Raw genomic sequence first — 24,566 nt, 5'->3', positions numbered from 1 at the left:
GGTGCTGGACCAAGCGTGGCCAGCTGTTTACCTGGGGGAAGAAAGGCCACTGCTCACAGAGGGGGACGAGGGTGGAGTGGGTGAGGCCTCCTTGGCAGCCGGAGACATGGATGGCGGTGTGGAGGAGAGCACGCTGGAGCTGCATGGGGCTGCATCATCTGAGTCACCTTTGGGGAGGAGGCAGGGGCAGGAGGTGAGCTCCTCCCCTCTGCTTTGCCTTCGGGTGGCCCTGGGGCCCTGGGGGCCATGACTGGGCGAGGAGATGGGGCACCCCAGGGAGCGCTGGCAGTGCCCTCCACGGTCAGTAAGCACGTGAACCGCGGGGTGGGCGGTTCTCCCTGCAGAAGGCATGCTGCAGGCAGCCCTGCTCCTCCAGGTGCCTACTGGGCTCAGGACTCCCTCCCACCAGGACAAGGTGTTCCCAAAGGGTGGAGAGGGGTGGTTACCTGACGTGGCGGAGGACGGCTCCACTATGCCAACCTTCACAACCTAGAAAGCAACACACAGCCAGCTGGAGAGGTGGCTGTGTCTGTGGGCCCCTCAGCTACTAGGCCCCTCTGTTCCTGCTCCTGACAGCCACCACCGCCTGCCCATGACCCGAAAGCCCTGGGCTCTAGCTCCTGTGTGTGGATGGGATTTGCACTCAGGGCAGCACATGGGGCTGACATGCAGCGTCCGTGTCTGTGGGAGGCCACGGCTCGGCCACAGCAGAGGGACCCTCCCTCTGCAAGGGGCACAATTGGGAAGGCCTCATCATATTTGGAATGCACTCCCATGCCACCCTGCATTAACAGGGCATAGACCAGGGCCCGAGCCCCAGCTCATGACCTGGCCCTGGACATACATGTGGCCTGCAACAGGGAGATGCCCCAGAGGCCCCGTGAGGTTGGCCCTCTCTCAAAGGCCAAGACTCTGGGCCCCAGGGCAGCAGCGAACCGGCTAGGCCCAGATGACCCCGAGATAAGGGTGCTGCCAAGAGAAAGCCCACCAACCCAGGCATGTCGGCAGCTTGGGGAGCCTGCAATTCAGCTGAGGGGACCCCATCAGGTGCCTGGCTGGAACTGCAGCTAGAGGCAGGCACTGCTCTGAAACTCTGCTGTGGGCTGACGGAAATGTTTTAGATCTCAGTTGTCCAATACAGTGGCCGCTGGCCGCAAGCGGATACGTGACTTTAAATTTAAATCAATTAACATTAAGAATTCAGTTCCTCAATCACACTGGTCGCATTTCAAGTGCTCACATATGGCTGGTGGCGGCCACACCGGTCTGTCTCCGTCGCTATGGAAACATCTAGGGACAGCACTGTTCTGGATGTGTCCCACCTCCTCCCAGGAACACCCGGCAATGTCCCAGGCCCCTCCCTGGGAGATTCAGCCACAGCATGGAGCACAGAAGGAGAAACTGAGGAGTGGAGGCCAATGCCACCGACCCCACCTGCCAGGCAACTCTCTGGTCTCATAGCAAACACCCCGGCTGACACTCACACAATAACAACCACAGTGGGGCCCTCTGAACTGACGACAAGGTGGAGGGAGGCAGAACAGGCCTAAGAGTGCGAGCGGAGGGGCAGCTGTGAGGGCCTGCAGGTGCCAGTGACACTGAACCTTCAAATTTATAAGCCACTTGTCCTGTCCAGGAGTCACTGGTTTGTGTGAATGGTTCATGCACTTGGCCCCTAACTGAAAGGTCGGAGGTTCAAGTCCACCCAGGGTGTCTCAGAAGAAAGGCCTGGAGATCTAGCTCTGAAAACTCAACCACTGAAGACCCTGTGGAGCACGGTTCCACCCCGACACACGTGGGGGCGCCTCGTTCTACCCTGACACACGTGGGGGCGCCTCGAGTCGAAGCAGACTTGACGGCAAGTGGACTTGGAAACCGACACAATCGGCACCCTTCTTGTCTCCTGGGCTCTCAGAGAACAGAAGCACCTGGTGTGGGCTGGTCCTGGGCAGGTGGAGTCCTCGGAGATGCCACCTAGCTGGTCACGTGGAGAGGCCAGCGCCAAGTCCACTAGGCAGGCCCCGTAGAGCTGTGTCTCTGGGTTGGCACCACGTGACACAAGCCCCAATGCCCAGGACAGGACTGAGGGGTGGACCCTATGACTCAGGGCATCCTCACCCCAAACGGGGTCTGCTCTGCTTGATATTTAGCTCCCAAAGCAAACCAGGATGAGCCCACAAGCCCTAGGCCAGCTCCCACTCAAACAAAGAAAACTACGCACTGCAAGATGGGAAGGTTAAAAGGCATGTCCTCAGCTCAAGTGTGTGAAGAAGGTTCTGGAATACACGAAATTGATCCAAAAAAAGACTGATACAAAAGGCATTATACAGGTTAACTACAGTTTACCAAGCAGATAAAGTTGCTCAAATAGCAGGAAGGTGAGCAAAGCCGACGTTCGACCTCCACACCAAAGAAGTACTCACCCCGACAAAGGGGATGAACTTTTGGGAGGACTCTTCGTCAGGGCTAAGAGGAAGGAAAACAGACAGTTAGTGCTCTCGCATTGTGAGAGACCCTCTGAGCACACAGCAGGCACCAAGCAATGGGCCAGGGGGCAGCTCTGTGGGTGCCTCCTCCTGCACCCTCACCAGGTGACACCCCTGCCTCCTGGGGCCACAGGACCTGTCCACTCAGGGCTGTGCCCACTGCCCTGCCACAGTGTGCCCTGGCCTGTTCCCCCAATCCCTACTGAGAGGACCGAGGTGTAGAGAGGATTGTCTGCACTGCTGTCGGGACCAGCTGGGGTCACTGCAGGAGTGTGGGGCTGGGGGCGCCAACACAGAGCCAGTGAGAGCTGGAATGGGCTGGCAGGGGCCAGCATGGGGCCAGGGGGGCTGGCATGGGCTGGCAGGGGCCAGCATGGGGCCTGCAGGGGCCCAGCAAGGGTAAGTGGCTCGGATGGGAAGGGGCTTGCTCTCCAGCTCCAGGTGGTGGCTGGTGCTGGTGCCTCTCTGCTGGACTCAGTTGGCCAGGCCAGGCACAGGGTTGCAGCATTCCCCTCGGCCCCGACCTTCCAGTGATGATTGGGCCTTCTCCTTGACTGTGCCCCCGCGAGGCAGTTGATCTGTCCTGTTGGCACTGGCCTGCATAGCCCATGGGCACTCCTGCACTGGGTGCTGCAGAGAGGGCAGGGTCAGCTCAGGCTCCTCTCAGATGGCAGAGTGGAATCCCAGGTCTGATGAGTAAGTGCTCCGGAGCAGAGGGCTGGCTTCAGCCCGCACAGGCCTCTGGCCCGGGGCCACTCCGAAGCTCCCTCTAGCAACCCAGCAACGTGGGTGGGGTCATTGTCCTGGACCAGGGCCAGCCAGGCTTTTTCCTGTACTGTTGGCAGACCTGCCACTCAGACACGAGGGCATGGTTTTGAGTGCACGCAGTTCTAACAACACCGCGCCTGTCCCTGGGCCGGAGTGTTCTGTCTCAGGCGTGGCAGGGGCTCTTCATGGGTCCAGCTGCGCACAGCCTTCCTCAGGAGCACAGCCTTCCCCAGGAGCACTGGGCACCAGCCTGTTCGTGTGTGTCCTGCTCTTCCTCCTCTGGTGCAAGGGACCCATCCTGCTGCGTGACCCCGGTGGGGCCTGCGCTGAGCCTGGCTGTGCTTCCCTTGTGGCAGCCCGCACTCCATGATCTTTGCTGGAGGCCGGTGAGTCAGTGCCATTGGTGCTACTCTCTGTCTGGGCAATTCCGGCTCTCTCCCTGCCCCATGTTTTCTCTGTCTCCTCTCCCCAAGTGTGGAGCTTGATGTCCATGAGCCAACAATGACCCTTCCGGGCACAGCACAGAAAAGTGGGAGCTGCTGCCCAGGATGCTGGCTAGGGCAGGAGGGAGGGGAGGACCAGGCCAGTGAGGGGCTCACAAATGGTCCTGCTTGGGCATGAACAGGGGCTCCCAGTGGGTACCAGCCCTCCCTTGAGGGCTGCTGGCCAGTATTGGACACAGTGAAACTCCTTGGCCCTCCACAGCGTGCCAGGACAAGCGGCCAGCCCAGGATGAGGCCTGTCCCCTGGGTGGGCACGGTCTCTCACCTACGCTGCGTACCAGTGCAGAACAGGCCTAGGCCCTGAGCTGGGTGGATGCAGACGGACCTGCCCTACCCTAGGCGCCGCCCTGAACACACCACCCTCCCCTTCCCACCTCAGACCCCGGCCTGTGTCTGTGGGTGAAATAAGTCCACTTGTGGGTTCTGTCTGGCCCACCACCCCATTCTATCCAGGAACTACCACATTCCAACCCTCCTGTTCTCCTTCCTTGGGGTAAAGAGTGGGAAGAAAAAGCTTCCTCTTTGCTTTGCTTCAAGATGATGACGGTAGCAGTAACAGTAACACGGCAGCCCCAATCCTGGGGCCCAGCTCTGTCCCTGAACCAGTCGCGGTGTGGTGGTGGCTTTCCAGTGGGACCTGGGGCTGGCGCTTCTGCATATACCTTCACCTGGGTGCGCAGACCAGTCAGGTGAGTACCACCTGGGGCACCAGCTACGTGGGGACCCTTCACCTGTGTGCTCAGACCAGTCAGGTGAGTACCGCCTGGGGCACCAGCTACGTGGGGACCCTTCACCTGTGTGCTCAGACCAGTCAGGTGAGCACCACCTGGGGCACCAGCTACATGGGGACCCTTTACCTGTGTGCTCAGACCAGTCAGGTAAGTACCACCTGGGACACCAGCTACATAGCAGCCCTGCTCTGCCTTCTCTGGCAGAGACCTCAGATATCTGAGTCCTCTAGGCTCACAGGCCATGAAGGCAGAGCGGTGCCCGGCCCCCTACCCCGCTGAGCCCTGCCCCCACGCCATGTGACAAGAATGCCCACATGCTGGCCTGCACACACCAGGCCACTAGGCTGAAATGCAGACATGGCCACAGCTCGGGACACTGCCGACTCACAGCCAAGCTGCCCTGAGCCATGCAGACAACACCCATACTCAGCACATGCCTGGCCTGACGGCAGTGACACCATGAACCCAAGAGACCCGCCTGCTGGGACCTGGGACACAGAGGCTACTGTGTACCAGCTTCTGGGGGGCTGGCGGTTGGTCAGGATGTGACCATGGCCATGGGGTGCCTGGTGGGCCCCTGGTCTGACTCTGAGCTTATCTGGGTCTTTATTGCGCACCCACCTGCCAGTCAGTACAAGCCACTAGGCCCCCCGGGTGGTGTCACCACTGTCATGCGGAGGCGGGGACCACTCCCACCCTCGCCGCTCCAATAGCAGGGAGATGAGGGCCGTGTTCATGAGGCCTGGGACACGCAGGCATGCTGCAGCCAACCTTACGCCCGGCTGGCACTCAACAAATGGTGGCGGGGGGGGCGTCCAAGGCCAGTGTGGGACCGTGTGGCTAGGGCACCCGGCTGGTCTTCCTCTAGTGCCACACAGCTTGTTTAGCAGAGCAGAGGTGGGGTGCTCAGATCCTCCTCCCGTGGGAGAGCACTAAGTGGTGAGACCCAGGAAGGTTCTGGAAACCAGTTTCCTTCCCCAGGCAGGCCCTGCACTGTTGTGGGCCAAGGGACAAAAAGCAGTAGGCGCCTCTCCCGGCAAGCCAAGAATCTGCTAGAAAACCCATCTGCTCTCTCCTGCCTCGAGGGGACTGGCACAACAGTCATGTCCTCCAGCAAGCTACCTGATTCCGCTCTGCTCAGTGTCCCTGCAGAGACCGCCCTGCTGGACTAGAGGAGCTCTCGAACAGGAAGGCTGGGAGCAGGCTGCTCGACATAAGTTGCTGCTCCGCGATGTAAGCGGTGCCACCCTCAGCTCCAGGAGTGTGATGAGCTCACTGAAGGGCCTCAGGTTTTGTCCACTTTTTAAGCCAAAGTACTGAATCCAGACAAAGGAGCAGCCTGCGCTCCCGATCTCCAAGGCTGTGGGACTCTGTCCATAACCCCCACTGGGGTGCCTGGATGCTGGCTCGGGAATGGGTCCCCTGGACAGATTGGGCAGCCCCTAGGGACTGGCAGCCAGGAGGCCAGGCATGCAGGGAAGCTAGTGTGGGCCGCTGTGCCTGCTTGCACCCCACCTGCTGACGCTGCTAAACAAGCCCCAAAGACCAGCCCAAGACAGACGGGGGGAGACCAGAGATACTGGTACCTCAGGGTAAAATCAAAGTGAAAGTTCCTTTTCCTTTTTAGAAAGCCACCAAGAGAGAAGACACAGACATGTTAGCAGGCCCTCGGGGCAGTGACATGCCCTCGGCATCTGAGGGCTCAGCCACGTCCAGGTTCCATGGGGGCGCTGGCTGGCCCTCAGGGCCCCACCAGCCCTGATGCTGAGGAGCTGTTCAGCTATGCCCAGAGGGAAGAGGCGGGGACCCAGGACTGCAACACTGAGGGCCACCCCCTACCCCCGCAGGGCCCCTGCTGACAGTTGTGGGGATGGGGGCGGCACTGCGGGAAGGACTGGGGAGTCTCTGTCACGTCAAGGAGCCAGGAGATACACACCCCCCTTGCCGCAGTGGATGGACTTCCTCTGATGACCTTGACTACAGGCCAGAGAAGTTGTCACTCAGTCTATCTTCGACTTAGGAAGGATGGCTAGCTAGCTTTACCTCCACTTGGCTGCAGTCTGAACCTTTCTGCCCTCTTAGCAGGTGCCCTGGACTGGTGAGCCTGCGCCCCTGTGGGACACCCCAAGGGAGGCTGTGGTTCCCTGACCTGTGTCCTGATGTACCCCGGGGAGGAGGGGGCAACCCAAAAGACTGGGCAACCCAATGGCTGGTTGAGGAGGGAATGCTATTCTGGCAGGGTGTCTGCGAGCAAAGAAGCTAGAGTGGTTATGCCCGGCCCTGAGGGTACAGGGACCGCCCCACCCCATAAGAATCCCCACCCCTGGCCTCTGAGGGCACAAAGACCCCCCCCACCCCTGGCCCCGGAGGGCACGAGCATCCCCAACCCCTGGCCTAAATTCAGGTAAGTCAGGTTACTGCTACAGCTGAGCAACTGGACGGCTCTTAACTTCTATTGCGGGAAAACGTCACACATGCACAAAGGCAGACCTAGCTTAAAACCACACTGGCTCATGGTGACTGGCCGGGGTGGGGGGGGCTCTTGCCACGCTGGCCCCTGCCCTCGAGTAGTGGTATGGCACACCCTCTGACCCCAACTCCAGGACAGCCTACTGGAGGGCTCCTAGGGTTGCCTGAGGACCCCCACTCAGACCCAGCTAACAGGGCTATAAAGCCTGGCAGCTGGGATTGCAGCAAGCTGGTGGGTAGTTCTATCTGGGCTGAGGTGCTAGCTGAGGACACCGACATGGCCCTGAGGAGGCCCAGCTCTGCTGCAGCGCAGGTCCACCTGGGGCCCCAGATCCCTACACCCCATTTCCAACCCCCGCCTCACCTCTTCTGCTTGTAGGTCAGCATGGCCTCTGCAATGGGCAGCTGGTGGGCGCAGTTGGCCCCTGCGATGTACTGCGTGATTCGGGACACGATGTCTGGGGTTTCCTGCACTGCAAGAGGGTACACAAGGGGCTGGGGTGGCCCTGGGGCTGGGTGGGAGATGGGGGCCACAGGAGGGATGGATGGCCTTGCGGGAGGTCTGTGCTATAGGCCTGAGGCTGGTGGGTATGCTGAAGGGCCCTGCCCTGCCTGTGCCCGCCCACCTCACCTGTGCCCTGGGCCTCCAGCTTATTGAACAGGTCTCTCCAGGCCAGATCCTGGAAGAAGTTGTTATAGCGGTAATCCACGGAGCCCAGGTAGCGGGCCACAGGGTGGGAGCCTGCAGACGGGGACGAGGAGAGACGTCACTTCGTGTGCGAGGCCTTTCCCAGGCCTGCAGGCAGGCCTCCACCGCCCCTCAGGTAGACGGCATGGGCCTCAGAGACGAGCTCCAGGTTTCCGAGCTGCCTGGGAGGCCTGGGTGGAGGTGCTCTGAGCAAATATCCTACACACATGTTGAGTGGAGGACACCAGGGTCCCAAAACCACCATTGTCCAGGACTGATCACGCTTCAGTAGTTTAAAACATGGTGTGTTTTCCATAAACGTAATTTTATAAACTACACACAACTTTGATGACATAATGGGGCTAACAGCCAACCTTTGCTCTGTGTTTCTGAAAACGGGCACTGTGGGCTGCCTAGTGCAGCAGCGGATCCAACTGGCAACTGATTCTACCTGAGTGACCTCTCCAGGACAGACACATTCTTTACGTAATAAAAATGATAGAGGTGATGCCCGTTACTGGTTGCCACTGAGTCACTTCTGACTCATAGAGACCCTACAAGACAAAGAACTGTCCCATAGGGTTTCCAAGGAGCAGCTGGTGGATTCACTACTGACCTTTTGGTTAGCAGCTGAGCTCTTAACCCTGTGCCACCAGGGCTCCGATATGAGCGATAATTACACAGTTAAAGAAAACGTGCGTGGCGTCAGCATGTAAACTCAGCCACTGTGACCATGTGGGGGTGTCCCCGGGGCCTCAGAAATGCCTGCATTTGCAGCGAGTGGTTCACGCCTCACAGGGCACCACCCCTCATCGCTGCCTGCGCCTGCTCACCTAGAGGGATGACGAGGAAACGCATGTAGCCGAGCCAGTCAGGGGTCTTGTGGGACAGCTGCTCCACAAAGAGCCGCAGGATAGCGCTGAGGTAATGCTGTGCGCCGGCCACGGCAATCTTCACTGGGGTCGGGGGCTGGGAATTGCAATTGCAGCTACAGTCCCGCAGCAGCGAGAAGAGAGGGGACAGGCGCCTTAGGACAGCCGTCTGGGGCCTCTCCCCCACAGTCTCGTGTGACAACATGTTGAGCTTGCGCTTGGGGGCCCAGTCTGCAGCCCACCACCCACACCGTGCACCCACTCTCAGAGGAGGCCGAGGTGCAGCGTGGCACCTAAGACCGTTGAAGGTCGTGGCCTCTGCCATTCACCAGGAGCACAGGGGAGACCCGGTCCCTCTAGCGGCAGCCACAACATGGTGATCACCCAGGGAGCCGTCTGAGCTCTGGACCCCAAGCTGATACAGAGCTGCGTCCCAGGGCTGAGCGGGCTGCCTGAGCCCAGGCTGAAGGCCCCAGAGAACTAGGCCTCCCGGGACTGCTTCTCCAGCAGGGATGCCACTCCAGCTCCCTGGCAGAACACATGGGGTGTGAGGGGCCCTGTCCAGCCCTGGGGGGCTGTTGCAGGACTCACTATCTCTGTATGCGTGAGACGATGGTGCTGAAGGCGGCCTGGACATCGGCCGAGGAGCAGGTGCAGACCACGGGCAGTGTGTGTCGCTGCAGCACGTCGGAGAGGAACTGCAGGTGGGGACCAGGGCTCAGCCTCAGACAGATGTCCCCGGACTCCAGGCAGCTCCACTCCCACCAGGCACCCAAGGATAGGGGTGGGGCTCCCAGGCCTCTTGGTGGTGGGAGGGCTTCAGAGCACCTGCCAACAGAGCCTTTCCCTCCCCACCTATCCCCACCTGATTTGCAAAGAGAACGGGATGTCAGCCTACCTGGCCCTGCCAGTCGGAGGTGTTGACGAGTATGATATTCTCTGGGAGCCGGTCGTCAGAGATCAGGATGTGGTTGAGCTGGTCATACACGGTCTTCCTGGGGATCTGGGTCCACGAGTGCCCGTCACACTTCCCTGGCCCCCCATCTCAACTACTCCCGGCCCTCTGTCCCGACCTCTCCCAGCCCCCTTGCCTGACTGCTCCTGGAGCCAACTTGGCTCACCTGGCCCCCTGCCCTGACTGCTCCTGGCACCCACTTGGCTCACCTGGCCCCCTGTCCTGGCCACCCCTGGTCCCCTAGTCTGACCGCTTTCAGTCTCCACTTGGCTCACCCAGCCCCCTCCCCTGACCACCCCGGGTCCACTAGTCTGACCGCGTTCAATTTCCACTTGGCTCACCCAGCCCCCTGCCCTGACCACTCCTGGTCCCCTAGTCTGACCTTTTTCAGTCTCCACTCGGCTTACCTGGCCCCCTGCCCTGACTGCCTCCATGGTCCCCCTCCCTGACTGCTCAGGCCCCCACCTGCAGCTGGCTCCGGGTATCTGGGCAACGCTCATTGTCTAGGCTATTGGCCCGCTCATTTTGTGGCCGTGCTGGCTGCCGTTCCTTCAGGGACGTGCTTCGGCCCCGGCGGCCGGCCTGCTTCCCCTCGGACCTGTTGGGGGACAGGATGTATTGGTGGGGGGAGGGGCAGAGCCTGGGCAGGGGTGGGGTTGGGCAGCAGCCATGGTGACAGTGAGACCCTGAGGGGCTGTCTGTGGATATGCCCCATCCCTGTCTCACTGCTCAATCTGGGGTCCCGCCCCACCTAGGGTCAGACCAACACCCTGCAACTGAGGCTGCCGTTACATGTCTCCCCCCGCCCCGCAGCCTGGTCTGAGGACACAGACTCAGCCCAGTTCGTTCTCTGGCACTGGTTCTACAGGTACCAACATGGAGCAGACAGCTCCTCGTGCTATGTTGGCCTGGGGGTGGAATAGGTGAACAGCTCAAGGGGCCCAGGAGGTATGTGATGGAGGCAGGGGTGGGCAGGGGTGGGCTTCCCCACCCTCAGAGTGCGTTTCTTATATCCTGCCCCCCAGGACTGTCTCTGCTCATCTCACCGTGGGCGGGGGTCCAATCCCAGATGGGCTGGGAACCTGTGATTCAGTCAGGTCAGGGGGCTGAGGGGCCGTCCATACCACCACCAGCTCAGAGGTTGCTGGCTGACTGGGTGGGCCCGTGCCTGGTGGCCATCTCCCTGCCGTGGCCTAAGCAACTCCTTGTGCTCACCTGGTGGAGGGGATGATGAGTGACTCCGTCTTGGTGATCTTCCCGCTTGGCGGCAGCCTCTCAGTGAACGCATCCAGCGTGGAGACTTCGGCTTCCGGGCTGTCCTCTGGTGGCCTGGGCTGTTCCCGCACGGGTGTGCTCTGGGGGAGATGACCATGAATGTCTTCCTGAGGCACAGCCGTGGAGAGACACCCACGCCAAGGCGATGAGACCCCGGGCACCTGACTGTCCGAGAGAACGACCATCTGGGGTGTCCAACTGACCCCCCAGGACACCCGCCTGTGGTCTGTGCCCACCAGGAGCTCACGGGCAGGGTGAGCCTGAGGCCCTCTGTGCTGCGCTCTGCCCCCAGGCCAGACTCATAGAGGCAACAAACACATGGCAGTCTGCTTACGTGGGCTGTTGGGTCGGAGACACTCTCGCTCAACTGCCGGCCGCCCAGGGGCCTTGTCTTCTCAGGCACCTCAGCCTTTGGGGGGAGACAATGTCAGAGTGGGTCTCATGTGGAGGGCTGGGGGCACTGGGAGAGGACACTGAATGGGGGCATAGGACTGTCTGGACTGCAAAGCGGGTGGCCTGGGCCACCCGGGGTGGGGGAACGTGTGGCCGTGTTCACACAGCCCTGGTGCGTGTACGGCAGCCAGATGACTCACGCCAATGGTGAGGAATAGACAGGCCCGAGGACCCACAGGGGCTCCAGCCTGCCCCCGCCCCGCCCCTACTCATGGGCTACCCTGCCCCCCACCACCCATTCACAGGGCTGGGCAGCCCCTCATCCTCCCACTCACGGGGCTGTCCCCCACACCCCACTCATGGGGCTAGGTGGCCCCCAACCCCCCACTTACGGGGCTGGGTGGCCCCCTCTGGCTCCGAGTGCTGTGGATGCTACCGATCTCGGTCTGCGAGCTGGAGTGAGACAGGCCCTCAAAGTACGGCCTGGTGGGGAGGGGAGGAGAGTGATTGTCCAGGACCCCATCCATTCACCATCCCTCCTCCAGGCAGAGCAGAGTGGGGCCAGGGAGACCCTTCACCCCTGGCAGACCACTTGTCCTTGACAGACCCTTCGAGGTTCTGTCCTGTCCCTGGGCAGCAGCCAATGCCATGAGGGGCAGGCAGCCTGTGCCAGCGACAGAGCTGGACCCCAACGCGGGCCAGGCTGGCTGGCAAATGGAGCAGCCCTGGAGTCCAGGGAGCAGCCTGATGGGCAGCTAGGCCAGACCCAGGCACATCCAGTGCTCAACAGGTAACGGGAAGAAGCGGTTGGAGGGTCCTGCTTCAGAGACAAGACGTTTTGAGCAAAAAGAATGGAGAGACTTGCTCAGTGTCTGGTCTCACCTGTGTAACATGCTACGTGGGAGGATGCAGGTAGGCTTGCTGTATGCGGTGAGCAGAATCCCAGCCCAGGTGCTACCCTCACTTGGCCCCTGAGCATGCCCATGGTGTGGCAGAGGGATGCAGGTCATGCTTCAGGGCCTGGGGTGGGGGCTCCTCCTGCGCTACCAAGGGGCCAGGGTCATCTCTCAGCCCTCACAAGGCTGCAGGCAGGAGAGGAGGGCAGGAGTGAGGCAGAGACCTGGTGTGAGGTGGACCCGACCATTGCTGCTGGCTGAGACAGGATGGGCCATGAGCCAGGGGAGCCACAATGGCCCCAGCCAGCAGGCGGGGGAGATGGTGCCTCAGTGCCACAACCGCACAGGACGAGCCTGCAAAGCAGCTCCTCCCTCAGAGCCACCAGGTAACAGCCCAGCTGGTGCCACCTGGTCTTAGCATTTCGAGGCCCTGTACAGAGCCCAGCTGAGCCCATGACTCTGCTGCCAGGATGGTGAGAGAGCAGTGGAGTGTCCCTGTGTCAGGCACGGGCTGTGGGGTAGCTAAGCGGACCACATGGGTCCCCACAACTTCCTGCCCCGTCTTGGACCCCACCTCCTCAGCAGCATCAGGGCTGCACTAGAGCTGGTGGTCCTCGAGCCCAGTGAGAACTGACCCCCGCACAGTGGCCTCCCTCCCTGCCAGGTCTACAAGTAGCCATGTCCCCACTCTCACTCCCCACCACAGGGTTCCCCCCCTCAGCCATGCCATCCTGCACCTTCCCGTCCGCCTGCGGCCCCTGCTCACCTCTGCGGCCCCCGCCCCTGCAGCCCCCACCCCTCCCGCCTTCCTTTCAAGAGGCATCTGTGTTCCCTGCTCCCATCATGCAGCTTCCCATGAGTCCCCTCAGTTGGACAGAAGACCCCACTTACTAGCTGGTCTCTGTGCCCAGTGGCATCAGGTAGAACCCATGACCAGTCCCCTCCCGGCCCCACATCCTGTTGGCCCCAAGCCCAGCACGTTCTCTCCTTAAGACTCCACCCCAACCTCTCCATCCCAGTGCTAATCCCACCACCTCCCAACTGCTCCCCATCCACACACTCAGAGTCAGATCTTTCCAGAAGGCAAACTTGGTCACTTTGCTGCCTCCCAACCCTTGTCAGCCCTGTTGCTCCTAGACATTCCAGACCTGGGCCACCCTGGGAGGCCTTCATAAGCCGATTCTGGCCGGCCACCCACTATGATGGCTGGTCTGGCCCATGGGAACCTTCTAAGGCTTGAAGGCAGGCAGCCCTCATCCCCTGGGCCCGGAGCTGGTCAGGAGCCAGCCCCAGGAACAAACGCCGCTGGGCCTTGAGGGTTTCACGGGGCCTCAAAATTCCTGCCCAGGCCCTGGGACTGGGTGCTGCTCACCTGAGCTTTGGCTTTGGGGTGCTGAGGACACTGTCGTCATCCTCCATGTCAGGGCCACTGTCACTGGGGTTCTCCATGTCCAGTGTGTCATACAGGAGGTCCAGGTCCTCCTCTACCTCGGGGACTTGTTCAGCAGGGTCCTGCTCCGAGTCCAGCACCTGGGGCAGGCCAGATGACGTGAGGGCCTCCACTGGGACCCCGCAGGCCCCTATGCCATCACCTTAGCAGCGGCCACTGGTCAGTCATCGAGGGGCACAGCCGGGGGTAAGGGAGTAAGTGTCTGCAGGCTCAGGACGCCTCAAAGACAGTGCCCAGAACCACAGAAACCCTTTGCCGCCAGCATGTTCCAGTTGCACAATTATTCCGTTACTAAACCTGGGAACATCCCCAGGGTCACAATGGACATGAGTGCAGTCCTTCTGTCCACCTCACCAACCTGCTCCTTTTAATGTGGGTTGAGGGAGGAGGATTTTACACAGAAAACGCCCTTTTTCCTGAGTTTTAACAAATGAATTCAGTTGTGTTGCTACAACAGTGTTTTTTTTTTTTTTTTTTCATAAAAAGCTGTTGGATTTTTGTCAAAGGCTTTTTCTTCATCAACTGAGATGACCACACGTTTTTCTTCCCTTCATTCTGTTAACGTGGCATATTGCATTGACTGATTTTTATTTACTGAACTACCCTTGCATTCCAGGGGTAATTCCATTTGGTTATAATGTTTTAATATGCTGCTTAACTCAGTTCCTAGTATTTGTTGAGGGTTTATGCATCTACGTTGATGAGGAATGTCAATCTATAGTTTCCTTTTCTCACGGTATCTTTGCCTGGCTTCAGTATCAGGGTAACGCTTGCCCCAAAGAATGACTTAGAAAGTATTTTCTCTTAATTTTTTAAAAGAGTTTGGGAAGGACTGATGTTAATTTTTCTTTAAACGTTTGGTACCATTCATCAGTGAAGACATCTGGCCCTCGGCTCTCCTCTGTTGGGAAGCTTTTGACTACCAATTTCATCTCTTTATTTGTTACAAATCTGTTCAGATTTTCCATTTTGTCCTAAGTCAGTTTCGGTTGTGTGTTTCTAGGAATTTGTCCACTTCATCTAGGTTGTCCACTTTATTATCTACAATCATCCACAGTATTCCCCTATAACCCTTTGTTTCCCTAAGGGGGATAGTAATGTCCCCACTTTCACTTCTGATTTTAGTAATTTCCGTCTTCTCTTTTTTTCTTGGCGAGTCTGACTAAAGGTTTGTCAACTCTATTGATCTTTTCAAAGAAACAACTTTTGCTTTCTCTGATTTTCTCTATTGTTTTTCTGTTCTCTACTTCATTTATCTCCAGCTCTAATCTTTATTATTTCCTTCCCTCTGCTAGCTTTGGATTTAGTTTGCTTTTCTTTTTCTAGTTCCTTAAGGTGTACAGCTAGGTTATCGATTTGAGATCTCTCTTCTTTTTGAATGTTGGCTTTTATAGCTATACATTTCCCTCTGAGCACTGCCTTTGCCGTATGCCAGGAGTTCTGGTACGCCGTGCTTTCGTTTTCATTGGTCTCAAGTATTTCCTAATTTCCCTTTTGATTTGTTCTTTGACCCATTGGTTGTTTAATTTCCATGTATTTGTGAATTTTTCAGTTTTCTCCTGTTATTGATTTCTAAATTCATTCCATTGTGATCATAATGTATGATTTCAATCTTTTTTAAAATTTAGTAAAACTTGTTTCATGGGCTAACGTATGCTCTATTCTAGAGCACCATCCCTATGCACCCGATAAGAATGTGTACTCTGCTGTTGCTGGGTACAGCGTCCTACATGCGTGTGATCTGTTTACAGGTTTGTTTGAGGGTAGAGCGTCCTACACGTGTGTGATCTGTTTACGGGTTTGTCTGAGGGTAGAGCGTCCTACATGTGTGTGATCTGTTTACAGGTTTGTTTGAGGGTAGAGCGTCCTACACGTGTGTGATCTGTTTACAGGTTTGAGTCCTCTGTTTCCTTACTGATCTTCTGCCTGGTTGTTCTATTCATTATTGAAAGTGGAGTACTGAAGTCTCCAATTATTATTGTAGAACTGTCTATTTCTCCCTTCAATTCTGTCAATGTATGCTTCATATATTTTGGGGTTTCTAAAAAAAAAAAAAAAATTTTTTTTTTTTATTGTTAGGTACAAATGTTTATAATTGTCATATCACCCTGACAGACTGAACCTTTTACCGATATATAATGTCCTTCACTCTCTTGCAAACCTGTTTTTGATTTAAAGTCTATTTTGTCTAACAATAATACAGTCACCCCAGGTCTGTTTTGGTTTGGAATATCTCTTTGTTGTTGTTGTTAGGTGCCGTTGAGTCGATTCTGACTCATAGTGACCCTGTGCACAACAGAACGAAACACTGCCTGGTCCTGCACCATCCTTACAAACGTTGTTATGCTTGAGCTCATTGTTGCAACCACTGTGTCAATCGCCCTCATTGAGGGTCTTCCTCTTTTCCGCTGACCCTGTACTCTCCCAAGCATGATAACCTCTCCAGGGACTGATCCCTCCTGACAACATGTCCAAAGTATGTAAGACGCAGTCTCGCCATCCTTGCTTCTAAGTAGCATTCTGGTTGTTCTTCTTGTAAGACAGATTTGTTCATTCTTTTGGCAGTCCATGGTAAATTCAATATCCTTCACCAACACCACAATTCAAAGGTGTCAGTTCTTCGATCTTCCTCATTGTCCAGCTTTCACATGCATATGATGCAATTGAAAATACCATGGCTTGGGTCAGGCACAACTTAGTTTTCAAGGTGACATCTTTGCTTTTCAACACTTTAAAGAGGTCCTTTGCAGCAGATTTACCCAATGCAATGCGTCATTTGATTTCTTGACTGCTGCTTCCATGGCTGTTGATTATGGATCCAAGTAAAAGGAAATCCTTGACAACTTCAGTCTTTTCTCTGTTTATCATGCTGTTGGTCATTGGTCCAGCTGTGAGGATTTTTGTTTTCTTTATGTTGAGGTGCAATCCATACTGAAGGCTGTGGTCTTTGATCTTCTTCAGTAAGTGCTTCAAGTCCTCTTTACTTTCAGCAAGCAAGGTTGTGTCATCTGCATAACGCAGGCTGTTAATGAGTCTTCCTCCAATCCTGATGCCCCATTCTTCTTCATATAGTCCAGCTTCACGGATTATTTGCTCAGCATACAGAATGAATACCAAACCCAAAAACCCAGTGTCACTGAGTCGATTCCGACTCATAGAGACCCTACAGGACAGAGTAGAACCACCCCATAGAGTTTCCAAGGAGCACTTGGCAGGTTTGAACTGCCGACCCTTTCGTTAGGAGCCGTAGCACTTAACCACTATGCCAACAGATTGAATAGGTATGGTGAAAGGATACAACCCTGACGCACACCGTTCCTGACTTTAAACCACTCAGTATCCCCTTGTTCTGTCCGAACAACTGCCTCTTGATCTATGTAAAGGTTCCTCATGAGCACGATTAAGTGTTCTGGAATTCCCATGCTTCACAATGTTATCCAAGATTTGCTATGATCCACAATAGTCAATAAAACACAGGTAAACATCCTTCTGGTATTCTCTGCTTTCAGCCAGGATCCATCTGACATCAGCAATGATATCCCTGGCTCCACGTCCTCTTCTGAAACCAGACTGATTTTCTGGCCTTGGTGACAGAAACAATGCCAGAGATTGAATGATAGAATTTTGCAAGACCAACGACTTCTTCATTGCAAATACCTTTTTTCACCAACATATATTGCGACTATACACATGGACCTCACCAGATGGAACATACAGGAATAAAATTAACTACATTTGTGGAAAGCAATGATAGAAAAGCTCAATATCATCAGTCAGAACAAGGCCAGGGGGCGACTGTGGAACAGACCATCAATTGCTCATATGCAAGTTCAAGCTGAAACTGAAGAAAATCAGAACAAGTCCATGAGAGCCAAAATATGACCTTGAGTATATCCCACCTGAATTTAGAGACCATCACAAGAACAGATTTGACGCACTGAACACTAGTGACTGAAGACCAGGTGCGTTGTGGAATGACATCAAGGACATCATACATGAAGAAAGCAAGAGGTCATTAAAAAGACAGGAAAGAAAGAAAAGACGAAGATGGATGTCAGAGGAGACTCTGAAACTTGCTCACAAATGTCGAGCAGCTAAAGCAAAAGGAAGAAATGATGAAGTAAAAGAACTAAACAGAAGATTTCCAAGGGCGGCTTGAGAAGACAGAGTATTATAATGACATGTGCAAAGAGCTGGAGATAGAAAACCAAAAGGGAAGAACATGCTCAGTGTTTCTCAAGCTGAAAGTACTGAAGAAAAAATTCAAGCCTCAAGTTGCAATAGTGAAGGATTCCATGGGGAAAATATTAAATGACGCAGGAAGCATCAAAAGAAGATGGAAGGAATACACAGAGTCATTATACCAAAAAGAATTAGTCAATGTTCAACCATTTCAAGAGGTGGCATATGATCAGGAACCGAAGGTACTGAAGGAAGAAGTCCAAGCTGCACTGAGGGCACTGGTGAAAAACAAGGCTCCAGGAATTGATGGAATATCACTTGAGATGTTTCAACAAACAGATGCAGCACTGGAGGTGCTTACTCGTCTATGCCAAGAAATGTGAAAGACAGCTTCCTGGCCAACTGACTGGAAGAGATCTGTATTTATGCCTATTCCCAAGAAAGGTGATACAAGTGAATGTGGATATTATAGGATAACATCATTAATATCACAAGCAAGGAAAATTTTACCGAAGATCATTCAAAAATGGCTGCAGCAGTATATCAACAGGGAACTGCCAGAAAATCAGACTGGTTTCAGAAGAGGACGTGGAACCAGGGATGTCATTGATTGGAATATCTCTATTTGCATGGATTATCATTTTGCTTTCAACCTCTTTGTGTCCTTGTCTCTAAAGTGAAGTCTCTTGTAGACAGATATAGGTGGATCACAGTTTTCTTTTTAAATTCATTCTGAAATCTCTGCCTTTTAGTTGAAGAGTCTAACCCATTTACCATTCAAGTATAACTGATAAGGAAGAATTTACTTCTGCCATTTAGCTGTTTTCAATATGTCTAGTATGTTTTTTGTTCCTTGTCTCCTCCATTAACACCTTTTTATAATTTAGTTGATACTTTGTAGTGTACCATTTTTACTTCTTCTTTCTTTTTCTGTATATATTTTTTAGTGGTTTTCTTTACCTTGGGGGTTACAATTAACATCTTAGACTTATAACAATGTAATTAAAATAGCAGCAGCTTAGGTTCAACAGTGTACACTCTGTCCTTATGCGACTCCACCCCTCACCTTCCACAGTGTTATTGTCAGAGATTACATCTTTATACATGGTGTGCCCATTAACAGAGATTCATAATGACTTGTTTTAAGCACTTACCTTTTAAATCACACACACACACAAAACAAAAGGACCTACAAACCAATAATACAAGAGCACTGGCTTTCATATTTTCCTACGTAGTTATCTTTCCCCTGCTCCAGCCCATTCTTCTTAGGGTTTCAAGTTATCGTCTAGTGTCATTTCATTTCAGCCTGAAGGATCTCCTTTAGCATTTCTTGTAGGGCAAGGATATTGATAATGAACTCCCTCAGCTTTTATGTCTTAATTTCTTTTTCATTCCTGAAGGATAGTTTTGCCAGATACAGAATTCTTGGTTGGCATTTTTTTTTCTCTCTAGGATTTTATATATATCATCCCAGTGCTTTCCAGCCTCCATGGTTTCTGATGCAAAATCAGCCATTAATCTCATTGAAGCTCCTTTGTACGTGATGAGTCATTTCTGTCTTGCTGCTTTCAAGATTTTCTCTCTGTCTTCGAAATCTGACAATTTCATTGTAAGTGTCTCAAGGTGGATCTCTCTGAGTTTACCCCGCTTACAGTTCATTGAGCTCCTTGGAATTTGTCCATTTCATCTAGATTATCCAATTTGTGTGGATTTATATCTTCCATGAGGTTTGGGAAGTTTTTAGCCACTTCTTTAAATATTTGTTCTGCCTCTTCCTCCCTTCCTTCTGGGACTCTCATAATGTGTGTGCTGGTATGTGATGGTGTCCCACAGGTTCCTCAGGGTCTGTTCGTTTTTCTTCATTCTTTTTTCTTTCTGCTCCCAGAGTGGATAATGTAATTACCTTATCTTCAAGTTCACTGATTCTTTCTTCTACCTGCTGCAATCTGCTATTGAACCCCTCTAGTGAATTTTTCATTTAAGTTACTGTACTTTTCAGCTCCAAAAATTTGTTTGGTTTCCTTTTTTATAATTTTGATCTCTGGCCACCCATCCCTGTGGCTCTGAGGCAATCCTTCCTCTAGGACCAGGTTAACGATTCATCGTTCCTGGAAACACTGTCTCCCCAGTGTGGCTGCAACACGCAGCTATTTTCAGCACTTGTGTCCAAGAAGAGCAGCTGCTGACACATGGGTGCTGGAGCCTGACAGACCCAGCTGAACTCTGGCCTGCCTCTCCCATGAGCACAGTACTCGTGTGTGTGGATATACAGCTGCCATTTCCGAGAGGCTGGCTATTGGTACTACCATGATTACTACGATGCTGCTGCTTTGGGCCTTAAGTGCTAAAAGCCACTTCTCCTCTGTGGGTCTACAATCTGCTGCCTAAATTTTTCTCTGATCACATTTAAAGAAAAATAAGACTTTTTTTCTGATTTTAAAAGTTATACAAACTCACTATAGAAAACTTAGAGACTAGAGAAAAGTTAAAAGAAAAAATCTCACAAAGATACCACTCCTTTGGGTTTTGTTCAGTGGGTTTTAATTGGACTGAGACTTGATGTGCCCCTGGAACTCTCTGCAGGGTTCCCGGGGATGGGAGCCCGTCACCCTGTCCTACAGTAGGGAAAGCAATGCCCTGAGAGGGCTGCACTGACAGTAAATAACAGAGCCAAGACTCGAATCCAGAACCCCACCCAAGAGACCCCCTTGCCGTCAGCTAGCGCAGCACCCACCCTACAACCATGGGGAAGACAGGCAGGGTGGGCAGACCCACAACCTCACCTCATCCGATACTTTAAACCTCCGCAGCAAGGCCACAACTTTCTGCTTGAAGTTCTGTTGCTGCAAGACAAGCAGGACACCGAGTCAGAAACTCACGGAGCTGCTTCCCGCAGGGGACGCAGAAGCGGAGCGGCATCTGGCCCTTGTGGGGCGACCTCGGCAGGAAGGGCAGCGCCGAACATGCTGCGATGGTTAGGGATCCACACGTAGCCCCCAGAGTTTAACGGCACCGGTACCAGTTTCTGGGGGCCGACTCTGACTCGCGGCTCACGGCAACCCCACGTGTGCCAGAGCAGAACTCCGCTCCACCGGATTTTCAACGGCTGATTTTTGGAAGGAGATCATCAGGCCTTTCTTCTGCGGCACCTCTGGGTAGACCTGAACCTCCAACCTTTTGGTTAGTAGCCGAGTATTAACCATGTGCACCACCCAGGGACACAACGACAAGCATGTTCAAAGTCACTTGAGACCAAAAGGTATGGCCAGACCTACAGACCTAGTCAGGGAGTGGGGGATTTGAGTGAGGCTGTGGCCATTTCTCTACAGGCCCTCTAGAAGCCTCCTGCAGGAACTGAGGCACCGGGCCCTTCCCAGGTGCTGGTCCCTTCCCACAGCACCACCTCTCTGGGACTCACTCTAGGAGGAAGTGACTCTATGCACCCAGGGTAAGAGGGCACATAAGGGGAGTGCACAGGGCAGGCACCCAGGGTGGGCCTGTGAAGCAGGCATGCAGGCAGGCGTACAAGGCAGCAAGCACCCCCGGAGCCACCTGAACACAGGCTTGCTTGGCTCTGGCTTGCGGCACCGAGTGAGCTGTCTGCTTATCACATTCTCTACCTGGGCCCACCCTTAAAGCAGCAGCCCCCTGCCCCACCCTCTATGGACATTGGCTCAGAGGTCCCAGGTCTGAAGGCCCCACTGCAGCAGCATGGAGGTGGGCGTGCACTACTGTACAGAAATCCTGCAGCTCCACTGTCCCAGTCGGGACCTGCTGACACCCCTCCCAAGTGCTGCCAGTGCCTCAGCCTCCTGCCCAGGAGCTCTGGAAGGAGGCGGTGGTTTCTGGGGCTTTGTGCCCCCGGCCCCACTGGCACTGGCTGGGACTGGGCTGGGGGACGCAGTGGCCCTGTGGTGGGCATCTGTGCCAGACTGGGTGGCCCCCTCCCTACTAAGTTTGAAGCTCCACCCTGGGAACTTTGTCCCACAGGAAAAGCTTCACTCGTCCCTCGTGAAGCCTGGGGCCTGGCTGCACCTGGGGCTGGTTTGGATGCCGAGCCAAGGAGAGCAGCCTCCTTACGGCTCCATCCCTGTCCACTCCTCACGTGGCCTTCTTGGCACTGCAGCTAGAGTCAGGAGTAAGGGGAGTGGGACAGGGCGGTGTCACGTGGGGCTGACAGCCCAGAATTAGCACAGGGCCTGCTACGCCATGTGCTTGTGCCCACCAGACAAAGCTGCAGCTGACAGTGGCTGCGTCCCCCACGCCCGTGCAGGGCTGTGTCCCTCTCACCCACGCAGGCCTGCATCAGGTGGGCTGGGCACCTGTGCACCTACTTCTTGGAGTCCTCCCACCCTGCATGCCCCCACCACCCATCCGCAGGGTTAGTAAAACCAGTCTCCACCGACCCTGGTCATGGACGTCGTTCTTACTATCGATCGCCGTTGCTTCTTGGGCTTCCCCACATCGAAGTCATCCTCGTCCAGATCCTATGGGGATAAATGTGGGCCTGAGGCCGTGCCGCCCGTGTCCTAGAATGGGGGCAGTGTGGGAGCCAGGGGGGACCCGCTCAAATGCACAGTGCCCCACCGAGCAGCACATGACCAGCGGTCACTGTGCCCCCCTGCCCGTCAGCACTGCCTGTGGGCGCACCTGAGTCCTGGGCAGGAGAGACACCCCACATTCCTGAGTGCAGCAGCTGTTCACAGGGCCTAGGAAGCCAGCTCTGGGCCTGAAGACAGGTGTCTTCCTTGTGGGTGCAGAATTCTGACCCCACCAGCCCCATGTCACCCATGCTGTAAGGCCTGAAGTTGGGGGTGCCTGTCTTGTCCCCCTGGCCCTCTGTTTCTGACCCACCAAGTCATGTCCCTCAGCCCTCCCGGACCTCGCGTGTCACCCCCCCAGGCCCTCTGTGTCACGTCCCCCCGGCCCTGGTCACCTGCCCCTGGACGGCATCGTCGCTGGCCTCCTGCTCCGAGGAGAAGCTCTCGTACTCTTCCTCAGAGTAGTTGTCTGCAGAATCAGCACATGGAAGAGAGATGCCTTTAGATTCTGTTCTGGACCTTATGGGTGGGGGCTGCGCTGACGACAGGGAGGCTGCCCTGTGCCCCCACCACCAGCTGTGTCCCTCACGGACCCCTCCCAGACCCTCACAGCCCTTCCCACCATTGCTCGCTGCAGCCTGAAGCCTGTGCTCAACACATGTGCTGCGTCCCCACCACTGGTGGCACCAAGCCCCCAACCAGCCCCTTCTTGCTGAACACGACAGGGCTGCGTGCTGTGGCTGAGGCGTCATGGCCAAGGCTTCCAGAAGGGCACGCCAGCCACGTGCTGCAGGTTCTCCTGACCACTTCTTCATCCCCACCTGGCCTCTCACCCCACGCTGGATGTGGCGTAACACCTGATACAACTGGGAGGCAGCTGGTGCAGAGGCAGGAGGGGTACAGGGTGCCTCTCAGACCTCACAAGCATCAATCAACACAGACCCACAGGCGCCCGCATGGACCCACGGAGCACTGGCTCAGACCCACAGGCACCCACGTGGGCCCACAGGGTGCCGGCTCAGACCCACGGGTGCTAGCTGCACTCACCCGTGGACTTGGCCTTGGGGCCAGTGTGCATGGCACCATCCTCGTGGTCGATAGGCTGGCTGGATAGGGAGAAGATCCAGATCTCGGCGACCTTGACGGTGGCCTCCTTGATGCCACTGCACAGACCCAGCACCTGGCCGCCCTCGGACGGGTGCTGCATCACCTGAGCAGGGTGGGGGAGGGCCAGGGATGTGTGGATGCACAGCCAGCTCAACCTCATGTCCCTGAGCACCACCAACACCCAGCGGCCTTGGCCCCAGACACCCCCAAATGCATCCTTGTCCATGCCCAAGGACAATGGCAGATGGGTTAGGCGTCCTCAACTGGCCCTTCTCCCAGAGCTGACCTGGCAGCTCCAAGATGGTCCGAGCTCCTCAGCCTGGCCTCCAGGCCATCTCGGCCTACGCACGGAGTCCCTGGCCCGGAGTCCCAGCCTAGCCCACCAGCTCTAGCCACACCATCCCCGCACCTCCTGAGACAGGCTCCACAGCCCCCAGAATGGACCCTACGCCCCCACGACGGTCCCCGTACCCTGCAGGTGCTTCGTCATTGGTTAGTTTCAATTTGACATGCCCCTCCCTTCCCCACTTGAATGCTAGACCAAGCTGAATGTGTATGACTGGGCTGTGCAGCACTGCCCCGGGGACCTGCCTTGCCTCCCTCTGGCTCTGGGGACAGGGATGCATGGGCTACTGAGGAATTGGCCAGGGGAGAGGGTCCTGGCACTGACAGGGACGCTCTCCTGGGAAGAGCTCAAGACAGGCCACCCAGGCCACACCCACCCTGAGTAAGGGCGGGATGGGCTTGTGGGTGACTGCAGGGACGGGGCACACTGAGGGCCACGGGTGCAGACGGAAGATGCCTTGGCAGAGACAGCTGCGTGGCCGGGTCTCAGACTCTTTTGGTCTGTGCAGTGGTGCCGACTGGCTGGCCAGGGGCACAGTGGGGCTCTGACTCACACGGGATTGTAGCTTGGAGGCTGGCCCACATCTGCACCGAGAACCCACCTCAGCCATGTTGATGGAGCCTGCGGCCAGAGTCTTGTAGCCCAGGATGGTACGGTTCTTGTACCGCTTTCTCCGCTGCAGCATGATCTGAAGTTTGTTGCCTTCTCTTTTCAGGAAGTGAGGGTACTGTGGGTACAATCGAGGTCACGGCCCCGTCAGTGCAGGCAGAAGGCCTGCAGGGCTGGTTGCAGTGGGGCAGCAGTGCCCTTGGGATGAGCAGGCCACCATGGCTGGCGCTCAAGGGAAACCACAGCCTGCACGTCTGGGGGGGAGTCTGGGTGTTGGTGAGGTCACGACCCT

General features: G+C 55.5%; 1 protein-coding gene across 4 annotated transcripts in view; it reads right to left on the bottom strand.

The window, feature by feature from the left end:
- Positions 1–24,566, bottom strand: part of PACS2 (phosphofurin acidic cluster sorting protein 2) — a 90,996-nt gene that overhangs the window by 5,846 nt on the left and 60,584 nt on the right. For 3 of the 4 annotated variants that reach the window (XR_007518873.1, XM_049897764.1, XM_049897767.1), the window contains exons 4-21: positions 24,267–24,392; positions 23,260–23,422; positions 22,608–22,681; positions 22,078–22,158; positions 20,455–20,514; positions 13,409–13,566; positions 11,533–11,623; positions 11,082–11,156; positions 10,688–10,827; positions 9,938–10,070; positions 9,416–9,520; positions 9,109–9,215; positions 8,479–8,633; positions 7,589–7,699; positions 7,322–7,430; positions 2,424–2,466; positions 447–489; positions 32–167 (exon numbers count right to left, since the gene is read on the bottom strand). Coding sequence is in view for 3 of the 4 variants with exons in the window: in XM_049897764.1 (XP_049753721.1) it covers positions 32–167; positions 447–489; positions 2,424–2,466; positions 7,322–7,430; positions 7,589–7,699; positions 8,479–8,633; positions 9,109–9,215; positions 9,416–9,520; positions 9,938–10,070; positions 10,688–10,827; positions 11,082–11,156; positions 11,533–11,623; positions 13,409–13,566; positions 20,455–20,514; positions 22,078–22,158; positions 22,608–22,681; positions 23,260–23,422; positions 24,267–24,392 (1,910 nt within the window). In the remaining variant the exon portion in view is untranslated. The remainder of the gene's footprint in view (positions 1–31; positions 168–446; positions 490–2,423; positions 2,467–7,321; positions 7,431–7,588; positions 7,700–8,478; positions 8,634–9,108; positions 9,216–9,415; positions 9,521–9,937; positions 10,071–10,687; positions 10,828–11,081; positions 11,157–11,532; positions 11,624–13,408; positions 13,567–20,454; positions 20,515–22,077; positions 22,159–22,607; positions 22,682–23,259; positions 23,423–24,266; positions 24,393–24,566) is intronic. The other variant, XM_049897765.1, reaches the window with a different exon arrangement.

The sequence above is a fragment of the Elephas maximus genome, chromosome 10, assembly GCF_024166365.1.
Source record: "Elephas maximus indicus isolate mEleMax1 chromosome 10, mEleMax1 primary haplotype, whole genome shotgun sequence".
In the NCBI taxonomy this organism is placed as follows: Eukaryota; Metazoa; Chordata; class Mammalia; order Proboscidea; family Elephantidae; genus Elephas; species Elephas maximus.
Note: the sequence above shows the minus strand (reverse complement) of the source record. Positions and strands in the feature narration are given on the sequence as shown.